Source organism: Oikopleura dioica, chromosome 2 (genome assembly GCF_907165135.1).
Source record: "Oikopleura dioica chromosome 2, OKI2018_I68_1.0, whole genome shotgun sequence".
Classification (NCBI taxonomy): Eukaryota; Metazoa; Chordata; class Appendicularia; order Copelata; family Oikopleuridae; genus Oikopleura; species Oikopleura dioica.
Window position 1 is genome coordinate 4,724,797 of NC_137292.1, and position 25,947 is coordinate 4,750,743.

At 42.2% G+C, this 25,947-nt stretch overlaps 11 protein-coding genes and 1 non-coding gene across 12 annotated transcripts; 4 read left to right on the top strand and 8 right to left on the bottom strand.

Annotated features, from left to right (window-relative positions):
• Positions 1–566: 566 nt before the first annotated feature.
• Positions 567–639, top strand: TRNAK-CUU (transfer RNA lysine (anticodon CUU)). The gene has a single exon. It is a non-coding gene; the product is annotated as a tRNA-Lys (tRNA).
• LOC145696905 (cubilin-like) lies at positions 625–1,399 on the bottom strand. The gene is made up of 3 exons (XM_081774012.1): positions 1,354–1,399; positions 995–1,277; positions 625–949 (listed from the first exon to the last, which is right to left on the bottom strand). Exons 1-3 carry the CDS (start codon positions 1,357–1,359, stop codon positions 639–641), a joined length of 600 nt encoding a protein of 199 aa, XP_081630138.1. The 5' UTR covers positions 1,360–1,399; the 3' UTR covers positions 625–638.
• A 620-nt stretch (positions 1,400–2,019) lies between these two features.
• LOC145697801 (uncharacterized) lies at positions 2,020–3,161 on the top strand. Its single transcript, XM_081775012.1, has 5 exons — positions 2,020–2,065; positions 2,107–2,590; positions 2,632–2,720; positions 2,764–3,048; positions 3,091–3,161. Exons 1-5 carry the CDS (start codon positions 2,020–2,022, stop codon positions 3,159–3,161), a joined length of 975 nt encoding a protein of 324 aa, XP_081631138.1.
• Positions 3,162–3,174: 13 nt separating this feature from the next.
• Positions 3,175–7,582, bottom strand: LOC145696329 (uncharacterized). Its single transcript, XM_081773351.1, has 10 exons — positions 7,258–7,582; positions 5,137–7,215; positions 4,910–5,097; positions 4,651–4,865; positions 4,443–4,606; positions 4,284–4,401; positions 3,872–4,147; positions 3,619–3,827; positions 3,309–3,576; positions 3,175–3,264 (listed from the first exon to the last, which is right to left on the bottom strand). Exons 1-10 carry the CDS (start codon positions 7,543–7,545, stop codon positions 3,230–3,232), a joined length of 3,840 nt encoding a protein of 1,279 aa, XP_081629477.1. The 5' UTR covers positions 7,546–7,582; the 3' UTR covers positions 3,175–3,229.
• Positions 7,583–7,773: 191 nt separating this feature from the next.
• On the bottom strand, positions 7,774–8,530 carry LOC145697802 (uncharacterized). The gene is made up of 3 exons (XM_081775014.1): positions 8,016–8,530; positions 7,941–7,974; positions 7,774–7,890 (listed from the first exon to the last, which is right to left on the bottom strand). The coding sequence occupies exons 1-3, from the start codon at positions 8,363–8,365 to the stop codon at positions 7,774–7,776; spliced, it is 501 nt and encodes a 166-aa protein (XP_081631140.1). The 5' UTR covers positions 8,366–8,530.
• A 4-nt stretch (positions 8,531–8,534) lies between these two features.
• On the bottom strand, positions 8,535–9,811 carry LOC145698401 (uncharacterized). The gene is made up of 2 exons (XM_081775604.1): positions 9,244–9,811; positions 8,535–9,180 (listed from the first exon to the last, which is right to left on the bottom strand). The coding sequence occupies exons 1-2, from the start codon at positions 9,379–9,381 to the stop codon at positions 8,569–8,571; spliced, it is 750 nt and encodes a 249-aa protein (XP_081631730.1). The 5' UTR covers positions 9,382–9,811; the 3' UTR covers positions 8,535–8,568.
• Positions 9,812–9,914: 103 nt separating this feature from the next.
• Positions 9,915–11,262, bottom strand: LOC145699514 (UDP-GalNAc:beta-1,3-N-acetylgalactosaminyltransferase 1-like). The gene has a single exon (XM_081776788.1). The coding sequence runs from the start codon at positions 11,144–11,146 to the stop codon at positions 9,998–10,000; it is 1,149 nt and encodes a 382-aa protein (XP_081632914.1). The 5' UTR covers positions 11,147–11,262; the 3' UTR covers positions 9,915–9,997.
• An 892-nt stretch (positions 11,263–12,154) lies between these two features.
• LOC145696451 (uncharacterized) lies at positions 12,155–14,180 on the bottom strand. The gene is made up of 3 exons (XM_081773490.1): positions 13,769–14,180; positions 13,034–13,727; positions 12,155–12,883 (listed from the first exon to the last, which is right to left on the bottom strand). The coding sequence occupies exons 2-3, from the start codon at positions 13,387–13,389 to the stop codon at positions 12,604–12,606; spliced, it is 636 nt and encodes a 211-aa protein (XP_081629616.1). The 5' UTR covers positions 13,390–13,727; positions 13,769–14,180; the 3' UTR covers positions 12,155–12,603.
• Positions 14,181–14,191: 11 nt separating this feature from the next.
• Positions 14,192–15,736, bottom strand: LOC145696450 (uncharacterized). The gene is made up of 2 exons (XM_081773489.1): positions 14,990–15,736; positions 14,192–14,930 (listed from the first exon to the last, which is right to left on the bottom strand). Exons 1-2 carry the CDS (start codon positions 15,734–15,736, stop codon positions 14,277–14,279), a joined length of 1,401 nt encoding a protein of 466 aa, XP_081629615.1. The 3' UTR covers positions 14,192–14,276.
• Positions 15,737–15,912: 176 nt separating this feature from the next.
• Positions 15,913–17,224, bottom strand: LOC145699509 (uncharacterized). Its single transcript, XM_081776783.1, has 4 exons — positions 16,788–17,224; positions 16,449–16,748; positions 16,138–16,408; positions 15,913–16,093 (listed from the first exon to the last, which is right to left on the bottom strand). Exons 1-4 carry the CDS (start codon positions 17,164–17,166, stop codon positions 15,940–15,942), a joined length of 1,104 nt encoding a protein of 367 aa, XP_081632909.1. The 5' UTR covers positions 17,167–17,224; the 3' UTR covers positions 15,913–15,939.
• A 343-nt stretch (positions 17,225–17,567) lies between these two features.
• Positions 17,568–18,878, top strand: LOC145697805 (uncharacterized). Its single transcript, XM_081775016.1, has 7 exons — positions 17,568–17,637; positions 17,714–18,056; positions 18,098–18,187; positions 18,228–18,309; positions 18,353–18,429; positions 18,471–18,585; positions 18,627–18,878. Exons 1-7 carry the CDS (start codon positions 17,568–17,570, stop codon positions 18,876–18,878), a joined length of 1,029 nt encoding a protein of 342 aa, XP_081631142.1.
• Positions 18,879–19,117: 239 nt separating this feature from the next.
• Positions 19,118–22,180, top strand: LOC145697806 (putative neutral ceramidase C). Its single transcript, XM_081775017.1, is given in 9 exon segments — positions 19,118–20,014; positions 20,053–20,228; positions 20,418–20,736; positions 20,778–20,936; positions 20,980–21,186; positions 21,229–21,499; positions 21,541–21,608; positions 21,655–21,985; positions 22,032–22,180. Coding segments are annotated over 9 exon segments (2,538 nt in total). The 5' UTR covers positions 19,118–19,125; the 3' UTR covers positions 22,150–22,180.
• The last annotated feature ends 3,767 nt before the right edge of the window (positions 22,181–25,947 follow it).

Below are 25,947 nucleotides of genomic sequence, written 5' to 3' on the forward strand. Positions count from 1 at the left end.
CATTAAACATTTTGCAAGGTACAGTATGAAAGCTTAGAAAATTTCTTTCATCGTTAGAAAAGAGTATTGTACAGGTATTCATAATCATTCTTCATCAGATCAGTTTTGACTCAGATCAATTCTAAGTCTTTAAACGAGGCAGCCCATTCCGTGGAACTTTTGGTTGGTGAAGGCTACGTACTGGTTGTAGAGCATTTTCTTGGTCTTTGCTGGAATCTTTGATCTTCTAGCTCTGGCTTCTTGTGGCGTTTCTCCGGCGACTGGGTAGTAGATGGTGGGGAAGAGATCGTCTTGGCAGACGTAGGCGAAGTGAAAGCTGCGAATCGACTCGATGAAATTGCCGAGAGCGTAGCAAGGATCGCTGTAGTCCGTCGTTGGTGCTTTGAAATCGGTTGGGCTTCCAACGTCAGCTTGCATCTCGCACGTAGGCTGGAGTTCGCCATATTCATCAGTGTAAAATGGCTTGCTGTTGTCGCGCATCCAGACGAATCTGCTGAAGATTCTCTGGATGAAGATCGCCTAAAAATTATGATTACTCATCTCGCGCAGCATGCCCCGAGGCGCAAGCCTGGTAAGCTCAGTCGGTAGAGCGTTGGACTCTTAATCCAACGGTCGCGGGTTCGAGCCCCGCATTAGGCTTACTTTTTGGCCTGAAGATGTTCTTTGAAGTGATCGTGTCCATCAAAGACTTCGCTCTTCAAATCTTCGAAAGCGTTGTTGATCTTGTTCCAGGCGAGAAGATTCTCAGGCAGGGGAACAGTCGTGAACGTTGCTGTGAAGCCCCTGTGGACGACGCTGTTTTCGTTGGTTTTGAAGACGAGGGTGAGATCCTGACGAGTTCCAGTGACGTCCGCAACGGGTTGATTTCCACAATAGCGGGCGAGCTCGGCGTTGCCGTCTGGACCGTTGAAGACCATCGCAGCGTCGTTATCGCACAAACCAGCGATGCCTTAAGATTTTGGTTGAAAAATAGTCGCGAAGAGATAGACCGAACCTTTTTCTTCCACATCGAAATCGCTGAATGCAACACTGACAACATCCAGCTCGGAAGGTGTCGTCACGTAAACTCGATAGTACATATTCGGCTTGTATCGTTGGTAGCCACTGCCGTCGTCGAAGGTCGGGACGGACCAGGTGAAGGTTCCATCGGCGGTGGTACTCAGGTCTACGGTGATTTCTTCCGTGTAGTCTGGGACCCAGATTCGCTCGTCCTCCAAAGCATTATCGGATTCTTGAGCGACTCGGGCTGTTGCCAAAGCTGCTAGTGACCAGGAAAGCTTAAAAAATATTGTTTTTTTCTCATCATTTACGCTCATGAAGAATATCTCTCATATTTAATTCAGGTCTTTTTACCTTCATTTTTTGATAAAATTTTTATCTAATTTTATCTCTGAAGAAGAAAGTAGAATGATAATTGCCGTCTCGATGAACGTGTTTTATAGCCAATGCGTGTTTGTTATTGCAACCTTGAGAACGCTGGAATCTCGTTAGAGAAACGGTTCAACTTCAAGCGTTTGTCGTTGTCTAAAATATCCGCTAGAGAAATTCGAGTGAACACGTTGATTAGACGATTAACATTGAAAAGATAATATCTTACTTATAATTAGTTTCGATCGAGGTTATCATAAAGATGTCGATAATTTCTAAATATAATCTTTCCGAGTCGAAAATTTCGACCGTGGAGGGCGAGAATCAAGTTATTTCATTGCAATTTCGATTTTACAGTAAATATTTTTCATTTTTTCATGTTGATGGTCACGTCAAATATCTCTGATACGGATTCGAAATCGACATATCTAGACCTCAGAAAAATAATATTTTTTTTCAAAAAGCGAATCACTCTTTATCAGCAACTTCTTTGACAAGGAGTGTCTAGTTTTTTTTTGCAGACTTTCGAATATTTCAGAATCGAACTCTTCTGTCGTGCCTTTTACAAACATCTGACAAAATCAATGTGATATAGAAACTAGGGCGACGTTCTTTAGAAGACACTCTCGCCGAGGAAGCAGTTTTGAAAAAATGGGGAATAAGAGAAGAAGAGCGATAAAATTACTTTCATCAATTTGTAAGCAATAAATACACTTTTTTTTAATAAAACGATTTCAGTTATTCTCTTATCCGTCATGACGGTACTGATGAGTCCTTACTACTTCCAGACGCGAAGTTTAGATTCTTCAACTTCGACAACTGTCTCGACTTCTTCTTCAACTACAACTTCAAGCAAAAGTACAACTACGATTTTAACATCATCTTCATCGCATATTACATCTTCCGTTTCTACATCAACATCCATTTTATCTTCGTCATCAACTATGCCATCAAATCCAATTTCAACTACAATTTCAAAAACGACTTCAACAACAACATCAACAAATAAAACCACGTCAACCACAATAGAAATAAAATCATCCACAGCTTCAACAACAACAACAAGAACAACAAAAACTATAACCCAAACGACAACCCCAACTACAGCTGCAACAAGTACAACAACCATTGTTACAACTTCAACTACAACTTCAACAACGAAAACGCCCAGGAGTACAACTGCTACAACTTCAACGACAAGAACTCCTCCACCTCTTCCAGAGTAAGCTTCTCTTTATAATCTCAATGCCAATTTAGACTTAGATTCACGTGCAATTCAAATAGTGTAGTAATGGGCTGGAAGGAATGCTTTGAGCACTGCATTAATCATCACGACAAACCAATACAGATTGGTAATTTTCTCTTGACCAAATTTTCAATCATTGTCTATAAAAGCAAATTTGGACCAAGCAAATTCTCTCAAGAAGTTTACACAAGAAAAATGTCCCGATGAAAAATTTTGGATGGGATACGGCTCGAGAAACAATGAGCATTACTGGATAAACGACAACCTTGAATATGAAAAAGATGTTCCTCAAAGTCATATTGATGCATTTAAAGAGGTTGGATGCAATTATTTTGAAAATTTTGATGAAAAAGGGCGTGCAAACGCTACTGCAGAGTGGAAATACAAACGAGAAGGGATTAAAAAATGGGAAATTCATTGTAAAATTCACAGACGTAAGGAGAATGATGAGAAAGATATCGTTAAAATATTTTAAGTTGATGATGATCCTCCTCATAAACACAATTGTCTTTGCCTTTCACAGATACCAAATCTTTCTTCAAATTAATAATTTTCGAAGGATCAAATTCAATAAATTTTATTTAATAATAAATTTGTTCATGTCAGTAGGTTAAATTAGTACAGAAAAGCAGTAAGGAGAACCAAAATAGCTAAATATGAGTTAGATCCTGAATTGTCTCTAGAAGTTCTTTACCTGAAAAAGTAAGAGCAGCAGCATCACCACCCTCACCATAGCAGATTGAGTCATCAACTTCACCCTTGTTGCAGAAAGGAGTGGCACTTGCATCGCAGGTCTTTCTGCTGACAGATGCTTGTTCTCCATCTGGAGCCGTGAATTGAGTACACTGAGTTCCCTCAATTTCGAAAGTTGAGCAACCCTTAGAATAAGCAACATCTTCATCGTTTTCGGTCACACGGACGTTGAAGCATCCAGCATTGGCCCATTTTGGACACAAGTGTCCCTGAAATTGGGTGAATTTCGCTCCCAAAATATTTTTCGCTACCTGATCTTCGGGACTTGGCTGATTTCGGCAGTATTCCATCCAGTCTTTGCCCATTGAAGAGTCAGCGAAGCATTCTCGGCACATGACGTTCTTCTTGCCAGAGTCAAACTTGTCCAGAAGAGCTTCGATTGTATCCCGGTTGCAGACCTCGCCCTTCTCAGCTTTGCACTGTTCCTGGCAGTGCTTGTACATGACAGGTCCATGGCTGCCTGAAATATGAGATAAAATCTATTTTCAGAAGACTTCTCAGTACCTTCGTTACAGTAAGTTTCCGCTTCAGTCTGTTGCTTGCAGCCTCGCTTGATTCGCAAAACCTGTCGACCATTGGTCAGCCAGTCAACTTCCAAATCGTTCGAACAATACGGAACTCGTCCGCCACCAACACTCTCGTCGCAGACTTGCTCGTATTCCTTTCCAAGTCCATCTTCGAAGCAAAGATGATTTCCAGAAGTGACGTTTCCGAAGAAGTCCATTTCGGCCTCGCATGAGATGCATTTCAGAGTCAGATCGGGACCGGGGTTTTCAAGGACTTTAGACGGCTTTTTTTGTATCTTTTGTCGCGAGAATTGATCGGATTATCTTTTTGTTTCGTTATAAGAAGAAATGAATTAATATTAATTTCTAAGAAAAATTTCTCAATTATGGTTCTCAAAAAAGAGCCTTTCCTTGATCATTGCATCTATCCTCATCGCACCATTCTCGGCAAGTGGTGTAGACAGTTGAAGAGCTTCCTCCACCTCCACCAAGAATAGTATCCTCGCAAGATGGCGCATTGACTTCATCCTTTTTTCAAAGTATAATCTCCCTTCATTTCAAACCGTTACCTCAGTAAATGAAGAGCAGCCTCTGTAGGCTTCCAAAAGCTCAGTTCCGTATTCAACGTGCCAGTTCTTAGCGGTGTAGCATCCATTATCTTCATAGAGCTCGCATTTCTTGGCGTCGCCAACATGTGTGTTTGTATCGCAGTCTTGGACACCGATGTTCTCACCTTGGAACAGTTTTGACATGTGTTCCGAATGAAAAAATAAATACCTGGGCGCTGGGAAAGATGACAAGAGTGGCATCTAGAGACTTTCTTGGTCGAGAAAAGCTCGTAGATATCATTGTTATTGTTGCATCCGAGGACGTTAGAGTCGCAAGAAGTTGCGCAAGTTTTTTGAGACCATTGGCCATTTGCGTCGCTCAAGAATGTCTCGCAGTTATCCTTTTTGGTTGGTGGGTCGACTGATTTGTGTGAAGTGCAGCCTCTTGAATTGGGCTTGGAATGATAGCGAAAAAAAAAATGATTTACCGAGTGACTCGATGGAATTGATTTCCTCGCTGATTCCAGTCTGCTTCAAACTCAGTGAAGCAATATGGCTTGTCTTCAGGACAGGTAGTCAGGTCGGATGGAGCAAAATTCTCAGGCCTTCGGCATCGTTCGTCTCCAGAGCCGACAGCGATTCCGAAATCATCCCAAGAGTATGAGCATGAGAAGCACTAGAAAACTTTAGACTCGTTCATTCTAAGAAAGTGTACCTTCATAGGCTGTTTGACTTCTCCGGAGTTGCAAAATGGCGTCTTGCAAGTTTCTTTGCAAGACTCAGTGTATCGATGAGCGTTGATGTCGTAGTATTCTCGGCAGTTGACGCTGTCGGTAGTCGCGACATTTTCATTGTCTTCCTCGAGGAAGTCGAAGCTAGAGCACCCCTTGTGGTAAGCAATGTCGCTGTCACCGGGACTGGAATCACCATCGGGCTTGATGACGGCATCACGGACGTTGAAACAGGCTCGGTCGGCCCAGGAAGGACATCCAGTTGGGTCAATTGGGCTTGGAACATTTCTGCAGTACTCGATTTCTTCGGGAGAGCTAGTCGAGTTGGCAGAGCAAGATCGGCAAGCAATCTCAGTATTGTTAACACCGTGCATGGCAATGACGCCTTCAACATTTCGTCGATTACACTCGTTGCCAAAGGAACCAGTTGGATCACATGTTTTGACGCAATTACGAGTCTGGATACCTTCACTTACAATTTCGACGTTACAGACATCAAGGTCGTTGTTCTCTTCTCTAAGAATTTCAAAGCAGCCTTGAGTGACTGTAATTGTTTGTCGACCGTTTGGCTCCCAGACGACTGTCGCGCTGGACTCGCAGACAGGCTTGAATGGACTTCCGTCAACTGCAGGGCAAGATACCCAGAGAATATCTTCATCGTCTCTGTCGAGATTTTCGAAGCACTTGGCGTTTCCAGCAAGGAGATTGCCCATATGATCCATAGTTGCGACGCAAGCAGCGCATTTCGGCGCTACTGGAGGTCGAATCGGGGTGAAGTTGCAGTCAGAAAAGCCATCGCAGACTTCGCGACAGACGGTGAGATCGAATGCTTGAGAGTCCATGTTGCCGCCGACAATTTGTCTGTGACACTCTTGTCGGAGCTCTTCTTTGGTGAAAGAAGAACATCCGTGGAAGAATTGGGCCTTGGTGTTCTCGCCCTGTGGCCAATCAGCGATCCAGTTTGCCGAAGTGTAGCATCCGGCGTCGGCAAAATTTGGGCATCGAGACTGCTGGAGGAATCGGCAAACTCCGCCGCCAATTTCTTCTCCTTCCTGCTCATCGGAACAGATGTAGCATCGGTTGATGTTGCCAGTCTCGAAGAGGTCGAATACATTGTCGTGGTAGTTGCAAGCGATCTGATCGTTGCAGGAGGTAGAGCACTGCTTGATAGCCCAGAGGTTGTTGAAATCGCTGGAGATGGAAGTCTTGCAGTTAGTTTCGGGAGTTTCTTCCTGGGGCTGCTCGTCGCCGCAGTATCGCTTGATTGTGTGCTGCTGTTCGCCAGTTTCGACCATTCGGGCAGTCATTTCAACGACGCAGTGGTGTTTGTCAGCAGGGCAATCTTGCATCTGGATTGGGCCCAAAAGATCGTGGAAAGCGCAAGCTGGGTCTCCCTTGATACCACCATGGTCGCTCCAGGTATACTCACAAGTGTAGCACTTAGTGGGGAGCTCTTCGAGAAGATCTTCGTTGCAGTAGTCGCCGTCCTTGCAGGTTGTCTTGCAAGCTTCGCCCCATTCGAAAAATTGACCGCGGAACTCTTGGCAGATGATTCCGTTCTCGTCAGCATCATCATTGTAGGTGTCAAAGGCAGAGCATCCCTTGTGGTAGCCGACATCCGGTTTGGTCTGGTTGATATCAGGTCGGAGAGTGATTTCTTCGACTTCAAAGCAGCCTCGGGAAGCCCATCCAGGGCAGTCATCAGGGCTTGCGGTCTTATCATTGAGAGCCTTACAGGCATCAATATCAGCCTGGTCGGAACCGTATACAGCAGAGCATGTGTGACATTTAACTTTGTTGGCGCCAGCGTCTTGAAAGTGCAGTTCTTCGACCTTTGCCAACCCGTATCCAAGCTTTGTCCAATCGGCTGATGTTTTATCCATAGCATTGCAAGGAACCTTGGCATCGCCGATTTGTTCAATCTCATCGCTTCTGCAGAGATTGTAACACAAGTGAAATCGTTCGTTATTGGTCCAGACGGTGCAATCCTCATCAGGAATTCCAACTGGATGGACGTAGCATCCTCTGTTGATTTGGAAGTTTTCTCGGCCATTTGATTCCCACTTGAATTATTTTTATATCTAGAAAATAACCTGCCCTTTTACCTGAACAAAAACGGTCGTCTCACAGCTACTGACAAAGCCCTCACTTTCAGGAGCGGCACAATTTATAAAATTTGGGAAGTCAGTAGTGTTTCCCCCAGCTTCAATGAAGTCCATATAGTCCAAATATTTTTGGTTCATCACTTCATCATTATCGCAGTCTTCATCACCGAAGAGCCTTTTTCCAGTATGATCTCTGACGACAAAGCAAAATGCACAAACATGATCCTCTCCGAAGGCTTTGACTCCGCTGCTCGCCAGATAACTGGCGAAAAAAGCGAAGCTTCTCATTTCACCGGAGCGAGATTCGAAATGACCAACGTTTCATCAAAAAAAAGAAGCTCCTAGCTTTGGCAATATAAAAATTTTATCAAGAACTCAAATGATATTTGGCCACGGATGTGGTTACAACGGTAACGCCCCGCTGGCCAACTGTGACATGCCCAAGGGCGATAGTGCACTCTTATCTTGATACTACCGGTGGTCATTGCAAATAGTACTTGGCGCAGAAACTATAGGTCAGAAGCCGTTGCCTGGACCCGGGTAAGTGGCAGGTGCAGAGTTACAATCGTTATCGCTGCATGAACTTTTGCATGTTGTGTGTCTTGAAGCGTCGAGAATAGCCGGCTTACAATCCTGCATAATCGTAAATAGCAAAATTGCGTTTTTCAAGGTAACTTTGTTACCTCAGTTTCAGGTTCCGTAAATGAGCTGCAATGCCTAAATAATAGGTCAAAATCGTGACTTGATGAATGAATTACCGATAAACTTCGAAATCTTCTTCATCTTCCCAATTTGTTCCTACATAGCACCCAGCATTCGCGAATTCCGGGCATGCTGAATACTCAGAATCGCCGTCCAAACATTCCTGGGTATTATTGCACGTCATGCAGCTGCTGACTTTTCCGGAGTTGAAGAGGTCGAAAATGTCGTTTCCTTCATTGCATCCGTAGGAAGAGCAGGACACGCGGCAGTCTCTTGTTTTCTCATTGTTGACAGATGACTCGATGCAATTTGCGTCTTCGCTTATTTCTTCCGGCGAAGGGTGCGCTGAACATCCTCGGACGAGGTGGTGAATTTGTTTGCCTGCTTTTGTCCATTCAGCGGTCATTTTTGTCGCGCAAAATGGTTCTTCGAAATCACAGGTTTCGAGATTTTCAGCGGTTGAGTTGAAACAAGAGCCAAATGAAGAATCTTGAATGAAGGGATCGAAGGTTTCTTCGCAAACATGGCAGCGGGAAAGCGGTCGAAGATCATTTTGATTACAGTTTTTTCCTGGCCAAAGTTCTATCTGATCAAAGGAAAAAAATCAACTTAGTTTGAGATGACTAAGGGTGTCATTTTTTGGTCTTGATTTTCGCTATTGAGAACTTTGTCTTGGCATGTTTGCCTACAGATGTCTGAGTCTTTCTGTATTTCGATGCAGGTATCTACTCCCGAAAATGCAGAGCATCCTCTGTGATACTCTTTTGCCTCCATTTCCAAGTTATCATCATCTTCATTCAGCTCGAATTTTGCTGAGGAAAAGCACCCATGATTCGCCCAAATAGGACAATTTTCAGTCGTTCCTTCTGTCTCGCAGTTTTCTCCAGAACAGGTTTGGCAGGAAAGATCTGTTTTTCCGGAATCATGAAGCGCGATAGTCGAGAGCATATTATTCCGATTGCATTCGTACATATATTCTTCCCGAGCGTCACAGAAGCTTGTGCACGATCTCCAGTGCTCTCCAGTCGAAGAACTGATCACTTCATCGAGGCAGAATTGATCATTATGCTCTTCAGTGCCGCTGCGAACTTCCGCGCAGCTTCGAAATACAGTCAGTGTTTGCCTACCGTCTTCAGTCCAATGAGTTACCGCGGTGGACTCACAGACAGGGTCCAAACCGATCAGAATTGGACATTGTCTCCATGTTACTCTACTGTCATCCTGAAAGAAAACATTTTATTGTGCCATTCCTTCCCCTTTTTTCCATAAAAACAATTTTCAAACCTCTTCAAGATCTTCAAAACAAGCATGATTGCCCTCAATATTCCCTAAATGATCCATAACTCCGACGCAAGCGGCACATTTTGCCTGTTGTCCATTGCAATTTCCTGTAAAAAGGAAAAATAACAGTGTTTCTCTCATCTTTGAGAAATCTTCAGTTTTTTGGATTTTTGCGACGGGATTTTTTTATAAGTTCAGCTCAAAGTTCACTTTTTGACGCATAATTTATGCGGCATAAACTGACAGGAGAAAAAATCATATACATTGTAGCCTCGAAATTACTTGCAGAAATAAAAGAAGGCATCAATTTTTATTTTTATCACAATTTTTTCCTCGGTTTTCTCAAAAGAGACGTTGAAATATCCATTGACGTCTCTTTTATATAGATTTTAGAAAAAGACCATTCTTCAAAAGAGACATCTTTTATTTGAATTATGTATATTTTGATCTACTGGCTCTGTTTTGGGTCTTTGACAAGGCATTATTCTGACAAGAGCTCTGAAAATGAAGCATTGGTTTTCCAAATTGAATCATTGCATTGAAAAAGCGGATTCAAAAAGCATCAGACAACATAAATATTTAGCCTATAGTTGCCTATTCTATTTTTTTGCCTAAACTTGATTTATATATAAAACTTGAAATCCTCCGGAGTTATTATGCGGATGTACAGAAAGCTCAAGTCCAAACGCTCTTGCGAGTTTTTCTTGATCTTCGAGAGTTGACCTTAAAATGGTTACGGCCTATAATTTGGTTATTATTACATGTAATTGCGCTGAAAAGACAGGTATTGGATGTGTTGCCACATGGATCTTTCCATTTCTTTTTTCGTCTTTTGGGGGAAGTGTTTGCAGATATCCTCTTGTAATGAAGGCTCTGCAATGCCTGCTTTGGTCCGAATCACGCCCGTCACGGTGAATAAAACATCTTCAAGCTTGAATCCCTTCGCATCCAATGTCGAAGCTTCTTGATAAATCTTCTCGCCAACTTCGGCAGTCATTCCTGCGCAAGGGCCAGAGCAAAATGATGGAAAGAAATGACCACTCGCCCATTGTTCAAAAGTGACGTTGTATTTTCCCCATCGATGTGGTCGGGCATTTTCGCCAAGAAATCCAAAGCAAGTGAGATCACTCGCCTCAGGCAAATTGTAATAACTATCGAGCTGCTCGACATCTAGCAGGACATCATCGTCGATAAAATTTACGTGTCCTCCCTTTTTGCAATATTCTGCAAAATAAGTATACCCAGTCATCGTTTTCTGAGGAAGATTGTCGTATTCATCGATGAAGTTTCCAAGAACCAAGTCGTTGTGATTTTCGATTTCTTCTTGAATGGATGCTTCAATTGATGGATCTGCCGAAGATTTGCCTTTTCCAATCAGAAAGCGCATTTGAGGAAGATGATCAATTGGAATTTTCGTGGAGTTTTTGTCGAATTCTTGAAACGCTCGGAGAAAATTTCGACGATCAGTATTCGTCCTTGAACTTTTGACGAGATATAAATAAGAAGATGCATCGCAAGATGGCGCAACTTCAATTTCTATCGTCCATTGCGCTTCTTCTCGGTAAATATCAGGCAGGTCGTAGTCCATTAGCTTCGGAGGCTTTCGATCCATTCCCCAGTCGTAGTTATCCTCGTAGAAATCTTTGAACGCTTTCAACTCAAACGGGAGTTGAATAAGATTGTAACAGTCTTTATCCAAGCTCAATCCTTCAATATTAGCGCGATGACGGACGATTCCAGTCAACCAACCTATTCGCCGCTCTTGAATGCTTCTCATGTATGGCTTGACATTTTCCATCTCCCTCGAATACATCTTGATAACATCTCCCCTCAGCGCGAAAACCGGATTTTCTCCACAGCCATAAATTTGGTTTGAATCTTGTGTTTTTGTTTTGAAGCAAATCATTTTCCTCCGCCCCTCGAAATTTGACGCCAGTTTTTCAGTCACGCTCGTGATTTTTTCGGAATCAACGAGGTCAGTTGTGTAGGCAAAAATTGCCACTTCAGTTTCATTTAAATTCATTTCTGCGGCGAGATTCACTGCTTTCATGAGCAAAGTGTATTCTTCCAATTCGCTTGCGTTTCTAGAGCAAAAGTGGAGATCTTGAAACTTTTGGCCTTCTTCTTTTGTTTTTTCATCCTCAAAAGTGATGATGGAGTAATTCATCGGAAGCATGGATTCATCGGGCTCCACACTCATCCACATTTTCATATACGCCCTGACAAGTCGTCTCTGCTCAGTTTTCTCCGGAAGAGAACGATAAAAGATATGAATATTCGTCGCTTTCAGGGTCGGAGAACGATTTTTCTCGAGGATAAGAGGCTGAAATCGAGTCGGTGCCCCCTTTATTTTGGGTATTTGGTCATCATTACTTTCGTTATTCGTGGGTAGTTTTTTTTTCTTAATTTGCTTCAAAACTGCTTCAAATTGATCTGACTCCCTTTTCTCTTGGGCTTTCGCTTTTGCTGATGATGTTGATGCGGCAGTTGTCGTTGAATTTTGATGAATGAGCCGATGGGCTGTATTGGTATTTTCCGTCGCGAATATGATGAATAAGACTGTAGGGAATATTAGGAACAAATAACGTCGTCGGACTGCGCGCAGTCTACTGTAGCAAAAATACTGTAGCATACTACTGTAGCGTACATTCGGCCTAAAGCCCTCAGTTGGATGAATACTTCTCAGATTTCGATTTCTCTTATCAGCAACGCTCTTAGCCTTGATAAGAGGTCGCGGACATTTCCAGTGCATTGAATTTATTCTGATGTTTATCTTTTTTCAAGAAACGATTAAAACAACCATGGACATGGTGGTCTGGATTCGAATTATTGAAAAATTGATTATTAAGATTAACAAATTGAATTGCAATATTTATTTCAGAATTTATAATTTTTGACTTTTTATTTCTCGATGAATTATCTGCTTGATCAGGAAAAAAACGAACTATTTACAGATTGAATCGCTTTCGAAGCATTTGCTTTCTTCTTTCAGAAAATGGCAGTCGCTTACTGCCCCGATATGCGACGACTCTGAAGTCTCCCATCCTTGGAATGCTCCGGTAGTAAATTGAGGGAGCAGCTTGAAGTGAATTTCGCATGCGATTTTGGTACAATCCATCTGCAGCGACAAGTGAAAAGTAAAGAAAAAGGGTGAATTTCATTTTGGAAGTTTATTTTCTCTAAAAATTGGCAAAAAGAGTTGGTATTTATAGAACGGAAAGTCGTTAAAAACAGGATAGAAATGCGCGAACTCCCGTGACGCAGGGCTCAAACTTGACAAGCTTGCTCTTGTTGAAATGACTTTGCTTGCTTTTAGAGGCCATTTTTACGAAGTAAAAGGCAAAATTTTGGCTCGAATAATCATTAGAGCGCTTCAATTTCATTTTTCCAGTTTTTAAAATATTCTTCTTGTTTCAGTCTCTCCTCTTCATCTTCAATTTTATCAAGCCTCGGCCATTTATAGACAAATTTTTCGAGCGGTCCTCCCGAACACGCAAGTACGAATCGGGTCGATTTGCAGAGAACTTCGGGAGGTGGCGGCTTTACTGGAGTTTGTTTTTCGTTTGTCAGAAGATAGTGGAGTCGAGCGTTGAAAATGTTCCTTGCGTATTCGTACAGCCAAACATCGAGAGGCATTAAAGATCTTAAAATTGTTGAAAAATATTTAAAAAATAAGCTTGAAGCATGAGTCATGCTTGAAGAATCAAAAAAACAGACAACCTAGGACTCTTCTCACCAGAACAAATTTTCACGTGCCACTCATCCAAGACACCTCCTTCCTCTCAAAACTTACCGGAGCTTATCCTTCGTCTCGTCAGTTGCTTCCTCATATTGTCGTTCGTTCTCATGGTGCTCAGGTCGACCTTTCTTCTTATGCGTATTCGGAAACTGATAGTTGAACATGTTCACCGATTCTTCAAAGTTTTCCGTGATTCCGATGAAATCCAACGCTTCCAGGTTCTTTGTTGCTTTTTCAAGGATTGTCTCAACATCGAGTGTTTGTTCTTCCAAGTCTCGGATTTGAGACTTCATGTCTTTTTCTTTGTCCCAATCGTGCAAGACCCAACTCGATCCGATATGAGTACCGGCTAGGTAATGAGCCGCGGCCATTCCATCTTGCCAAACTCCCCGAATTTCTTTCCAAGGCATAAATAATCAATTTTTTTTGATAAAAAGATCGAGAAAAAATTTTGCCCGTTCCCATCATCAGCGAAAAATCGTCGAACATATCGTCTATCGTCTTATCTTTGAGCAATTCCGCCGCCCATGCTAACGGACCTTTAATAAAATTAAAATGAGAAGCAGCTCTTGCTACTGGGTCGCGAAATAAGGAGACAACGGCCATTTGCTCTTTCTTCTTTTCGAAGATCGATTTTCGAAGGAGCTCGACTTGGGTCCAGTCGAAATGTTTTTGTCTACTCAGGATGTTGGCGTTTTTGTAGCCGCCCTCTGTTTTTGGAACGGGGAGCATTTCGTTGGTGATATTTCTAGGGCCGAATTCATTGAATGAAAAGTAGAAGGTTCTTACTTGGTGATGAAGCTCTCGAAAGTCGTTCCTCCTGTCTTCGGAATGTGCAGAAAGCAAATATACGCTCGCTTGATAATTTTTGGAATGGACAAATCCGTGCTTTCTGTCTCTTTCTCCGCCTCTAGAATTTTCGATGGCAAAACGAGCTCCGGAGCTTCAGTGGAGTTTTTTCGAAGTTTCAACTTTCGCCTTTGCTTTTCTCTCTTTTTCTGTCTTTTTAAAAATTGCTTTTCGAGGTTTTTATCGTGGATTTTTAGAATGTATAAAATTGTAAAGAATACAAAAATGAGAAACAATGGCCTTTTACGAAAGACCATATTAATTAGTTTAAATCTCCCTTATTTACTGTGCAAGAAGTTCAACCTTCGAATGCGGCTGAAACAGCCTCCGGCCATTTCATGAAACGAAGTACTAGAATAATGATTAGAAAGAATTTATTACAACATCAAATAAATTAACGAATGGATTGAAAAAAAGAGAGGGAGGAGTGTAAGGAGGAGAAATGTCTTTAGTATCTGTCGAGTCCCATGATTCTGTTCATGCTTCCTTTCTGGAATCGTGCGTTCTTGACTTCTCCTCTGAAAGCTACAAAAGACGGACCAGGATCGCCGCCGATGATTTTCAGCCCGCTCAGCTCCCGAAAGCTGTGTTCTCCAGGGTCGCCGCTTGTCTGCCCGCCATAGCCTCCTACGTAATCGGTTGGTCCGCTCAAATCGTTCATCAGATGTCGGAAAAGTCGGCGATTTCCGGCGATGCTCTGAATTGCCGTTGAAACTGTATTCCAGCCGGAACCCTGGTTCTCGTTCAAATAATGCCCATCGATGCATTGCAACCAGCCATTGTTCGACCCAGAGCTGCCATGATTGCAGTAATTGAATGGAGTCGGAAGAAGATTGTAGGAATTCTCGTCATATGAGTTGCTGCCTTGTCGAATGTCCCCATCATCGTCGGTCGTCACGGTGAAAATGCCCTCGTAGACGATTGGTGTGCCGGTTGCAAGAGATTGGTCCCAATAGAGAGGGTAATTGACGCTGTTAAGAGGGTGGACCTTGATGTCCATTGTAAGGAAGAAGTCGTTGCCGATGGTTGTGTCGTCGATGCTGGCGTATTCTCTATTGTAAACGATGGATTCTTCTCTACAGTCGATTAGAGTCCAGCAGTCCTAAAAATTTGATAAGGAAAAATCCGAATTTGATAAATATCGCGTTATATGAAACAAACCTCTCTTCCATGGCACGGATCGCAAAAATCATCAGCATTGTCATGCTGGCAGTTGGAGCTGAAATTGTCTACATAGTTGAGCGCAACGCCTTCGAAATTTTTGCCCGTAGCGATGTTGATATCGAGAAATCGGCTTTCAATATCGCAGTCAGCATCGTCGCAAATGAAGATATTCGACTCGAATCCAGCGTGGCAGCCTTGGATCAGGATCATTTCGTGTCCATCATCGGTGGTGCCCTGGTATCGCAAGTTGTACTTTCCAGCTTCGCCGTAGAGTTCTTCGGAGAGTTTCGCGTCAAGGTTGATTTCGCGGCCGTTTTCTTCAAAATCCCCTTCTGCGTGGAAAAATAGGTTTTCAGTTCCGTCATCTGCAGAGACAGTTCTTGCATAAACTCGGCGACCTTGTTTGTTTCTTTCTCTGGGGCCGAGTTTGTATTCTCCCGTGTGTTCTTCCCTGATTTCGGTTTGCGTTATCTCAGCGACGTAGTTCGAGAACCAGCGAAAATCAGCCCGCTGGCATTCTCCTTCATCGTGTAAAAACGAACCTGGTGTCTTTGCGATCACCCATCCTTCCTCGAACATGCCGTAGATGTCGTTTATTTCGAGGCCTTCGCCGTCAAAGTCGGAGATCGAGCAGTCAGTTTGAGCTGGAAGATCGGGAATGAGTTTCTGGAGGCCATGGAGCTCTTTGAATTGGTTGAGCCGAAGTCGTTGTTGTTTCAAGAGAAGGTTGAAGAGATTCACCATTTTTTGCGATTATGATTTGAAAAGATCGATGAGGGTTTTTAAACGAATGCGAATTTCAAGGTTTCTAGAGCCACCTGCTGGATTTGATCTAAGAAGCCGATTGTGGACGCTGATTTGGGCTATCATTTGGGCTATCTGCTGCTGATCTGCTGAAGATTTGATAGAGTTGAAGAGCATTGTAAAAAATCTTTATATATTTATTTTTACAGTAAAAGCTTAACATTGGCACCAAGTAAAAGAACACCAAAACCGATGGCAAAGCCATAGCAATTAAGAATAACTTCATCAGCTGTTTCTTCTTGTTCTTTTTCCGGGATCGAAACGGGGATGGAAATCACTGTCGAGTGACTCGAGTCTCTTGAATTTTATGCTATCGGGAGAAGAACTAAGCTTGTATTTACCCGATGGATCTGCGTTTTCTCCGATCACTTTCGAAGGAAGCAAAGCTCTTACTTCGTGATCCGCAGAGGTTGAAAGCTTTGCACTCTTCTTTTTTGCATGCTTTGACAAATGCATGAAGATATATTTTCGGATCTCGTTGGTGGAATCGAAATGAGGGGAGAGAGAAACGAAGCTGACTTGGCGAGGATGACTCGACAGGGCGAATTTCTTCCTCTGTCGCGCAGAATTCATTGATCCAGGCAAAGTAGATGTTGTTTGTCACAGATTTATCTTGAGAGTAAAAATGATGAAGGGGGAAAAAACTGGTTACCTGGAGATCCCCAAAAATGTTTAATTTCAATCCCAAAAGTCGAATCCATCAAATCTTCTTTCAAGCTTATCTGGACAAAAACTCTCTGGCCAAGCAAATAATTAGGAGTGTCCTCGTAAGCTTGCGAGAATGACTCATCCGTGAAAATTTTGATATTGACCTCGAGGGAAATATCTTTTTCGCTTTTGAAATAAGATGGGTTGAAGGACTCGCTGTCGACAAGAATCGCGACTGGTTTTTGATCGGGGAGGGAGGTTGGCCATTCGCACTGGACAGGAAGGCTGATTTGCTTGAGAATATCTGGAAAGGGATCACTCAAAAAGCTCTTGAAAGACCTACATTTTCCCTTGGTCGATATTGTGTTATTATGCCGAATATGCGGCTCGGTTTTCCAAGTTTCCATACCGGGGTAATTCTCTCCTTGGTGAATTTCAGTGTCTGTTCCGCAATCATAATGCTTTAGTCCGTCAATAAGCTGGTGCTCAGCATCTGGCTCTTCCGGAATTTCAGTGGAGCACCAGAGCCAAAAATGAAGATCTTCTGGGAGTCCTTCGAGCGAGCCGACATCAGTCGCACTGCAGGTGGGGTCGGCAAAGGAAAGCCCATCGACATCTTGTTCATAAATGCCTTCTTTGTTCAACCATTTCTCGCTGATCCAAGCACACATCTGGGCAATCTCGCATTCGACATACACTCCTGCAAAAAGATTTCGGAGCATTTCAATATCAACATCATCCACGGAAGAAAAAGAAAAATGAAGCAAAGAAAAAAGAAGAAAAAATCTCATTTTGAATTTAAATTTCAAAATTTCTTATTCAGATTTTCGAAAATGGAGGAATGATTATGTCTGAGCAGGTCATTCTTCTTGTTCCTGAAATTGGCCAATTTGGAGAGTCTTGGAGGGCGCCATGATTTTTGTAGACTTGTTTTGATTCCGTTTTTGAGAAGACACGAATCATCGGTTTCTTCCGGTGAAATTTCGATTATTTTGAATGATCAGTGATCACAACGGCTCAGGAAGAAAAAACATGTGATAGGTGCTATTTTTGTTTATTTTCGAGCGAAGGATGAAGTGTTTGCTCACTGTTTTTCTCTAAGATAAAGAGAAAATAAATATAAATGAAGCTTTCAGGGGCTCTTTTCGGGCTTGTTGCGGAAAATGCGGCGGCATTCAATTGCACGGAGTCCTGTACCTGCTCTGAAGGATCGAATCTAAGACAAAAAATGTCAGAAAAATTATTCAAACACTTTCAATTCCGTAAAAGATCTGGTTCAATGTATTTCTGGCGAGCTAACGGAAGCACCCGAATCCTTTCCAGATCAAATTCAACTCATTGACATTCGAAACAATATGATCGAATATTTCGCTCTCAAGAAACTCCCATCCCTCGATCTCAAATACATGTATTTGAGCAACAATTCCATCGAGCAAATCGAAGATTTGAATCGCCACAGCTTTCCGGAATTGGAAGAGTTGGACCTCAGTAATAACAAATTAAAATGGCTCCCGATGGGGATGCTGAGAAGAATGAGCATGCTTCAAAGATTGGACTTATCGTTCAACTCTTTGGTCTCGCTTTCGACCATACGAATTCCCAGCTCTCTGAGGTTGGTTATATTTGAGAAAGGGGAGCTAAAATGTTTTCTAGCTTTGCGAGTTTTCAAGCAAACCGAATCGAGAGCATCCCAAAACGAGGATTCCTTGATGTCGCCCACAATCTGGCCATTCTTGACCTCAGGTTTTCTCAATTTATATGTGATTACGTAATATATTTTCAGCTTGAACAAAATCGAAACTGTTCGAACTGGCGCTTTCAACAACGCTCATAATCTTCAGAAACTTGATCTCAGCTCCAATATTGTAAGAAATTATCGAAAAAATAAGAAAAACAAGCCGTTTTCAGATAGACAATCTCCAGAATCATGCTTTCTCGGGTCTGTCGAACTGCCGAGAACTCAGTCTACGAGACAATCTGATCAAGTTTGTTCTAATTATTATTTCTAGAGCCAAGGAGAATTTAGTGATATCATGCCAAATGTCTTAAAAAACTTCGGATCGGACGTTCCTCAGATTCCAGGAGGAAGAAACATCATCGATTTGCGAAATAATGAGCTGTTCACGATTCTTGACGACTGGGTAAAATTTCAGTCCCTTTCAAAAAATGATGCATTCTTTAGATTTCCGTGTTTGGCCCTTCGACGGACGAGTGCAACGATTCGTTCTGCCCGAAAACGACGGAAATCCTGCTCCAGTCGAATCCTCTTTTCTGCGATTGTGGCCTCCAAGAAGTTCGCGATCGCTACGGCCGATTTATCGGTGATCTGGAATACGCTAAATGCGTCAATAACAACTTCGACGAGCCTGTTACCCTCGCGAAGTTTCAAGATGACAGTTGCTGTGCCCCAGAACTAACGCTGCTAATAAATTAACATCGTAGATGATCAAGTGTAGCCGCTTTTTGACTCAGAAGGAAAGACAATTGAAAATAATTTGAAGCAATTTCAATGTCTATCAATCCGTCAGCAATTTTCATATTTCCCATCGCATTTGGCAAATTTATCTTCTCTTCAAAATCTACCGCTTGTTCAATACGGCGCTGTAAAATAAAACTGATAACGGCGGGTAAAACACACGCCCCCGAGGGCGTTTTCGCCAGAGCTAGAAGAGAGAATAAGAATGCGTGCGCTTTTTTGCACCCTTTTCGGGGCGGTTTTCTCCCAGCGCCTGGCTGTTGGAGTCGGAAAAGGGGACATAACAGGGCCCGTGGTGCAGGTGGCAATGATGGGTTACGCGGACCCAAGGCAGAAGTCCACGGGTTATCACTCACGACTTTTCGCGCGATGCTTTTGGGCGCAAAACGTCGGCGAAGAAGGCTTCGTCTTTTGCTCTCTCGACAACGGCATGGGCGCTCTTCGCCACAAACGAAAAGTGATCGAAGCCCTTGAAGCCGAAAACATCTCGTTGAAGATGGAACAACTCATCATCAGCGGCACGCACACTCATTCTGGCCCAGCGGGGTATTTTGAATACTTTACGTTTCAAATTCCATCGGCTGGATTTATCCAGGATACTGAAGATTCCATGGTAGAGGGAACTGTTAACGCGATAAAAATGGCCTATAGAGATGCCTCCGATCAGATTTTGGGGCTTAAAAGCTTCAGGAACATCAAGGCAAGAAACAAGAAAGATTTTTCTTCTTAATTTGATGTTTTTAAGTTAAACCACGGCCAACTTTTCGACGCAAATCTCAACCGAAGCCCTTCATCCTATCTCAAAAACCCTCAATCGTTAATCGACCAGTACCCAGAAGGAGATACAGACAAGAACATGACACTCATCGGCTTCTACGACTCCCAGTCCGAAGAACTCGTTGGCTCATTCAATTGGTTTGCCGTCCACCCGGTCGCGATGAACAAGTCAAATACGCTGATAAATGGCTGTGTCAAGGGTTGGCCGAGCAAAATGATGGAATATGAATATGGAGAGGGATTTGTTGGAGCTTTCGCAGCGACGAATCTTGGCGATGTCAGCCCGAACACTGATGGGCACAAATGCCACTACAAAGGTTTTTTATTGCGGAGAAAATTGATAACCGTTTTGAAGGAGAAAGAATCCCAATCGGCGCGTACGAAGGAATGGACTGCGAATTCGAGCATTCCCTTTGCCCAGTCTCCCTTCCTTTCGTCGGTCAAATTTTCGATGGCTACAGTAATCAGCACTGCTACACGATGGGCAAATACAACGGTCCCCTCTTTATCAATGATGAGCCTAATGACAAGGTTCAAAATTTGACAACTTGAACTTAGATTCGTGGCGCCGGAAACACTCGAAACTTGATCTAGAAAATTAGGAGAAATATCTCGGTTAACAAATTTCTTTAATTGATTTCGGATTTCGAGTAAGACTTTTTGTCGGTCAAAAATAGACGAGGAAATTACAGGCAATTTTAAACCTTCTTTTTTGACTTACATCAGCATGATATGAAGGCGCAGACAGACAACATCAGCAAATTCCAGTTTCAGAAAGCAAAAGACCTCCTATCCTCTCCGATGACAAGCATTGGCTCTACGGTTTCCTATCAACATCGCTTTATCAACATGGCGAAATGGCAATCTGCAGAAGATCCGTCTGTCAAAACATGCACCCCTGCGATGGGAGTGCCTTTCGGAGCTGGTTGTACTGATGGCCACGGGGCGATGCTTTTTGAGCAAGGAGTCAATATGGACTTTGTCAATGAAAATCTTGAAGGAGAAAATTGGGTGTGGTTCAAAATTCGAGATCTTTTGAGTGAGCTTTGGGGGTTCAAGTATAGAATAAATGTTTTCTAGTGAATGTTCTGTCTACTAATCCACCAGATCCGTCAGAATACGAGTGTCATGGACAAAAAGCTGTTCTTCTCCCAACTGGTTGGGCAGATATCCCGTATCTCTGGCACCCTCACGTGATTGAACTCGGACTTTATCGGATTGGAGAGTTTTTCATAATTTGTAACATCATTTTTTCTTTTTTTTTTATTTTATCTTGTTTAAGCTGTTCCTGGCGAGTTTTCAACAATGGCAGGAAGAAAGATAAGAGAAGATTTGAGGCAAGAAATAAGAAAGCATGTCGATTTCGATCCGTTTATCGTCATTGCTGGATTGTCAAATATCTACACTCATTACATAACAACCGTTGAAGAGTACAATGCTCAGCGATATGAAGCAGGGTCGGTGATTTACGGCGAAAAAACTCTTCAAGGTAACTATTCCCTCTTTTTCGTTTTTTCTTCTTCAAATTCAGCTTATACCGAGGAAACCATCTGCATGGCCCGAGAAATGCTCTCTGGCGAAACATGCGGAAATCCCACTGATCCTCCTGCAGAGCCAATTACCAATCTCATCGAATGTCTTGAAAGACCGGGAGCTGATCTTGACTACAGACATGTTACAGAGGAAAGTATCATGTACGCCTCGCCCGGTACAATTTTGAAACAACCAGAGGACTTGGTCTCGTTTTTTGCTGCCCAACATGAGTACAGGATCACTATGGAGGTTGTCGGTGCTAATCCTAGGTAAAAGAAGATCGTGTGTAAATTCTTGAGTTTTTTTCTAGGAATCTGAAAGGTGGCCAAGATCATTTTTGGATTGAAAATGCTGATGATGGATCGATTGCATTTACCGGTATTGTCCTTGTCTTTGTCGATTCGATAATGAGATTTTTACTAAGGAAATGACTGGGAAACGGAATTCTTATGGGACTGGGTGCCAAAAGATCCTTCAACAAATATGACGAGGGAGAAAGAAATGGAAGGCGAGGAATTCGACAAGTTCGGCATTTTCTCTGGAATCAACAATTTTTACGGCACTCTGACGGGAAGAAAATTTGACTTCGAAAAGGCAATTCTAGCGCATCAAGAAGGAAAAGAATTGAGTGAAATCATGGAAGAGATCACTTATCCAGTTGATGAACAGCCAGGGGGGATTTATTGCCCGAGAGGCGGGGAAAAATCTCATGGATCATCGCTTGTGGCCATTTCGCTCATTCTCGACTCTGACAGGTAATCATACGAAATATTTTAAGTTGAGAGAACGGTTCTTATTTAGGCGACCGGTGAATTCGGGCAATTACAGAATGTGTTACAGAGGCAATAAACGAGATTATCAGGACAATCTTGAGTTCTTCGAAGTCTGCTCCCGAGATTTTACTGTTTCTTATGCCTAAAACTGTTTTGGTCAATAAATCTTTTATTATTTTTTCTTATTATTTCATTCAATGGATCGGGTTCACAGTTTGAACTTCAGAAATTCTGACTCAGAATGGTAAACCCGATTGCTCTCAAAATGCGTTAAAAGAGTAAATTTAATCCCTTCAGGAAAAAATACAGGTGTGAAAACGATTAATCCTTTCAAAAAAGATAAATTGAAAATAAGTGTTTGGATTGTCAATGCTTCGGAACTTTGCGAAAAGTCGGCGGAAAGGTCGTTCTCTTCACAGAGGAAGTTCTCTCTACCCGGAGCATCCACACACAACAGGCTGATTTAGAGAAGGAGAAAACATGGAAGAAAAAGGTCACCAAATCAATGACCCTTGCTAAGCATGGTTTTGCCACGAATATTCAAATATCAAATTATTTGACTTTTGGTTCTCTCTTTTGGCTTACAGTCATAATTATAGCGAATTTCGTCTCTTTGGAGAAATCAAAAAGTGTAACGACTTTTCTGACCTCAACTTGCCACCGAAACTACAAGCGATGTGTTCAATTTGAATCCATTGACATCTGCGGCCATCTGATGAAGAAATGCCACCAAACAAAAGAGTTTATACTTCCAGAGCCAGTTTCCCTTATAAAACCAAGCCCCATCGATTCGGAAGCATTTACCGAAGAAGACAACAGAGTGAATTTCCGCCGATGCCGAAAGAAAAAATTTTACGACCAAAAAGTGTGCCGCCATCTTTGCTCAAACACGCTGATTTTGAAATCAATGAGGACTCATCCGATTTCACCATGTGAATCAATTTGCTTTCAACTGACGCGATCGTTCGCTTCTGCTGGAGATGTTTGCCCGACTGAAAAGTATTGCATAAATGGCTGTCCGTGTCCCTTTTATAAATGCGAAAGGACGGATAAAGACCAAAAATTCGTCCCTGTCTTCGATTTGGAGAAGCGTGATTACAGTCGATCAATCGAGCGGAGGGATGAAAGCACAGAAAGAATCAAGAATGACGCTGTTATACTGTTTGATCCTTCGGGAACCCAAAAAACCAACAAACAAAGCATCGACATTCAAGCAGGCGATCATTTCGAAGATTTCAAGCATTATGAAAGTTTTTTCTTTTCTTTTTCGTACACTTAATTTTGCTCAAAAAGCGAATATTCTAAGTAGACAAAGATTAAACAGCAAAAAAGGCAATTGGTGCTGCATTTCTTAACGGAGAACATTACTTGGTCGATCAAAGAGGAAGCTTGATTAGACTGGGAGAGAATGGGAAAATCTCGTTAATTGTCAAAAATCGTTTTTATGCCAGGTTTTATGAATTAATTATTTGCAGGGCTAACGAGTCTTTGAAGAACGGGAAATTTCGCTTTTCATTACAGCTCTTCCATAGGAACCCACGATATAACAATCAGAAATGAGGAGAAAAACACAACTGTCTTTCCTGTTGTTGTCATTTGAAAACGGTCGAATATTATTTCAGGATTTTTATCTTTGTTTTAATTTCGACCTTTGAAAGTTCTCCGAAAAGTCGCCCAGATAAATGCTATTATTATGCGCCTGATTATAATTTAAATAGATTCGAAACCGCCCAAGGTAAAAATCGTACTTTTCAGCTGTTTCATTCGTTCCAGGTTATATCGCAAGCAATCATTTCAACGCTCGAATGTCTTCAATCAGCTTCCGCGGCATATTCTTCCTGATGAGCATGAGGCTCGGCACAAACTGGATAACTCTTTCGAGAACGATCGCGCTTAACTCAATTCGATCAACGGAACAGTTGGAAAAAGGCTGGCGAAAGGATAAGGTCGCCCTTCCAGCAATGTTCCGGGACTTTGACCCCGTGCACGTGATTCCTCTGGAATGGATTCGAGAAAATTTTTTTTCAGAGAAAAATTTTTTTTCAGAGAAAAATTTTTTTGAGAATCCTAAAAGATCGATCTTGGTCAGCTGATGCTTGTCCTTGTAACGAGAAGCATTGGACTTTCGAATATGCAATATTCTTTGTTACTCGAAAAAGAAGGGAAATTTCTGACGCTCGGAAATGAATGGATCGGAAATCTGATCAAGTACGAACAAGAGTCGCGTTGCTATTCTGGACTTTTTGCGCCGAAGGATTTTGCGTACTCGAATGAATTTGGAACGAACAACGATGAGTGCGAGTATTTTATAAATGCATTTCAGAATAATGACCGGATTTATCTTCAAAACATCGTCTTTGATACAACCTTTGAAATATACTTCGATTTCGGAAAGGATCATATTGAAAGAATTTTGTTCGGAAAAAATCCTCTTGCGATCCCCGAAAAAGATAAAATTGAGCTCGATTTTCAGCAACAAAGAGCAGAGAAAAAAATGCTCGTAACAAGCAACCCCTTTTTCAAATTCCACGATGATGTCTTTCCCAATTTCGCGAAAAACGCAGTTGGTATAATTCGCAAATTTCCACTTTCAGCTAAGGATCAGAAGTACTGCTAGTTTACCGGTCCTTTCTAACAATTTCTGAGCCTTTAAATAAGCTAGCAGTTTGTCTCCGCCGTATCCACTGGCGATTATTCCGGATTATCCATTCGGGTCTTTCGATGAGGCATTGTTCCACATTTCTTCATTCGAGCTTGATTTTAATGAAACGCAGAAGCTCAATCTTGAAATCAAGGAAAGGGTCAAAACTGAATAGCGCCTCCTTGCTCCATCCGGTCCGTAGCAATGGGCGGCAATGGGCGGCACAAGGCGGTTCTAGGCGGCGCTATAGAGTTACGCCCAATTTTTGTGCAAAAGCGGTTTATAATAATTTTTTGATTCTTTGAAGAAGAACTCAAAATTGCAAGAAGCGGCTAAAATCCTCGAGTTTCGATCATTCAACGAAAAGTCCATCTTTGAAATTGATCTGCTCAAAAACAGTTCGATGAAAATATCGTCGGATTTTTTTCACGAATCCATTATTTTGGATACAAATTCAAACGACAACTGGCTCTCTCTTGAGTTTATTTTCGAAGTCAAAGACGACTTTTTGCTTTTCAAAATCGAAGGAACAAAACGAAAAATGAAGGAGCTAAGAAAAATGGACGAAAAAAGAATAAAACTCCTCAAATTTGACAACGAAAGCGAAATTAAAAATGTGTTTTTCTTTCAAAATGGACCAAGTCAGATAAATGTTATTTTGCATGAAAACAACAAACGACCCGAACAATATGCACTTTTTGGTGATGGATTCAGAAATGACGATGAAAAAATACTTATTCCAGATAGCTCTGCATTTTCTATCGATCAATCGAAGCCTGCTCTTGTAAATGGCCAGTTGCATCTTTTCGGCAGCCTGAAGGATCCAAACAATGTAGGTAGCATTGGGTGGTGTAAATATAAATTTGCAAGAATTGCAAAATCTCGTCCTTTGCATCAGTTGAGTCTTATATTTTGATAAGTTTGTTGAAAGGGGCATGAAAAAGCGATAGAAAAACAAAAATAGTGAGTTTGGGCAGTCGTTGTTGATTACACGCTAGGTCAAAGGTCAAAATTTGATAACGCCCTAGAGGCCAGGCGCATTGATGAATTTCAAAAATTTTTTTTCGAGGAAGATTATCGTGACTATGAGAAGCTCGCTTCGAGTTTTGAGCGTGATCGGACGTCGGATATGGAAGTTATGTGATGGAAGAGAAAAACAAAAATCGGCGACACGGCGATTACGTAACAGCGCGGCGGCCGCGCGGCGGCGCTGTCCGCCCGCAAGCCTAGCCCAGCGCTGAGAGAGCTCAATTTTTTCTTTCAATTAACTATTTCTAAGAAAGTACTCGATAATTAGGTAAAC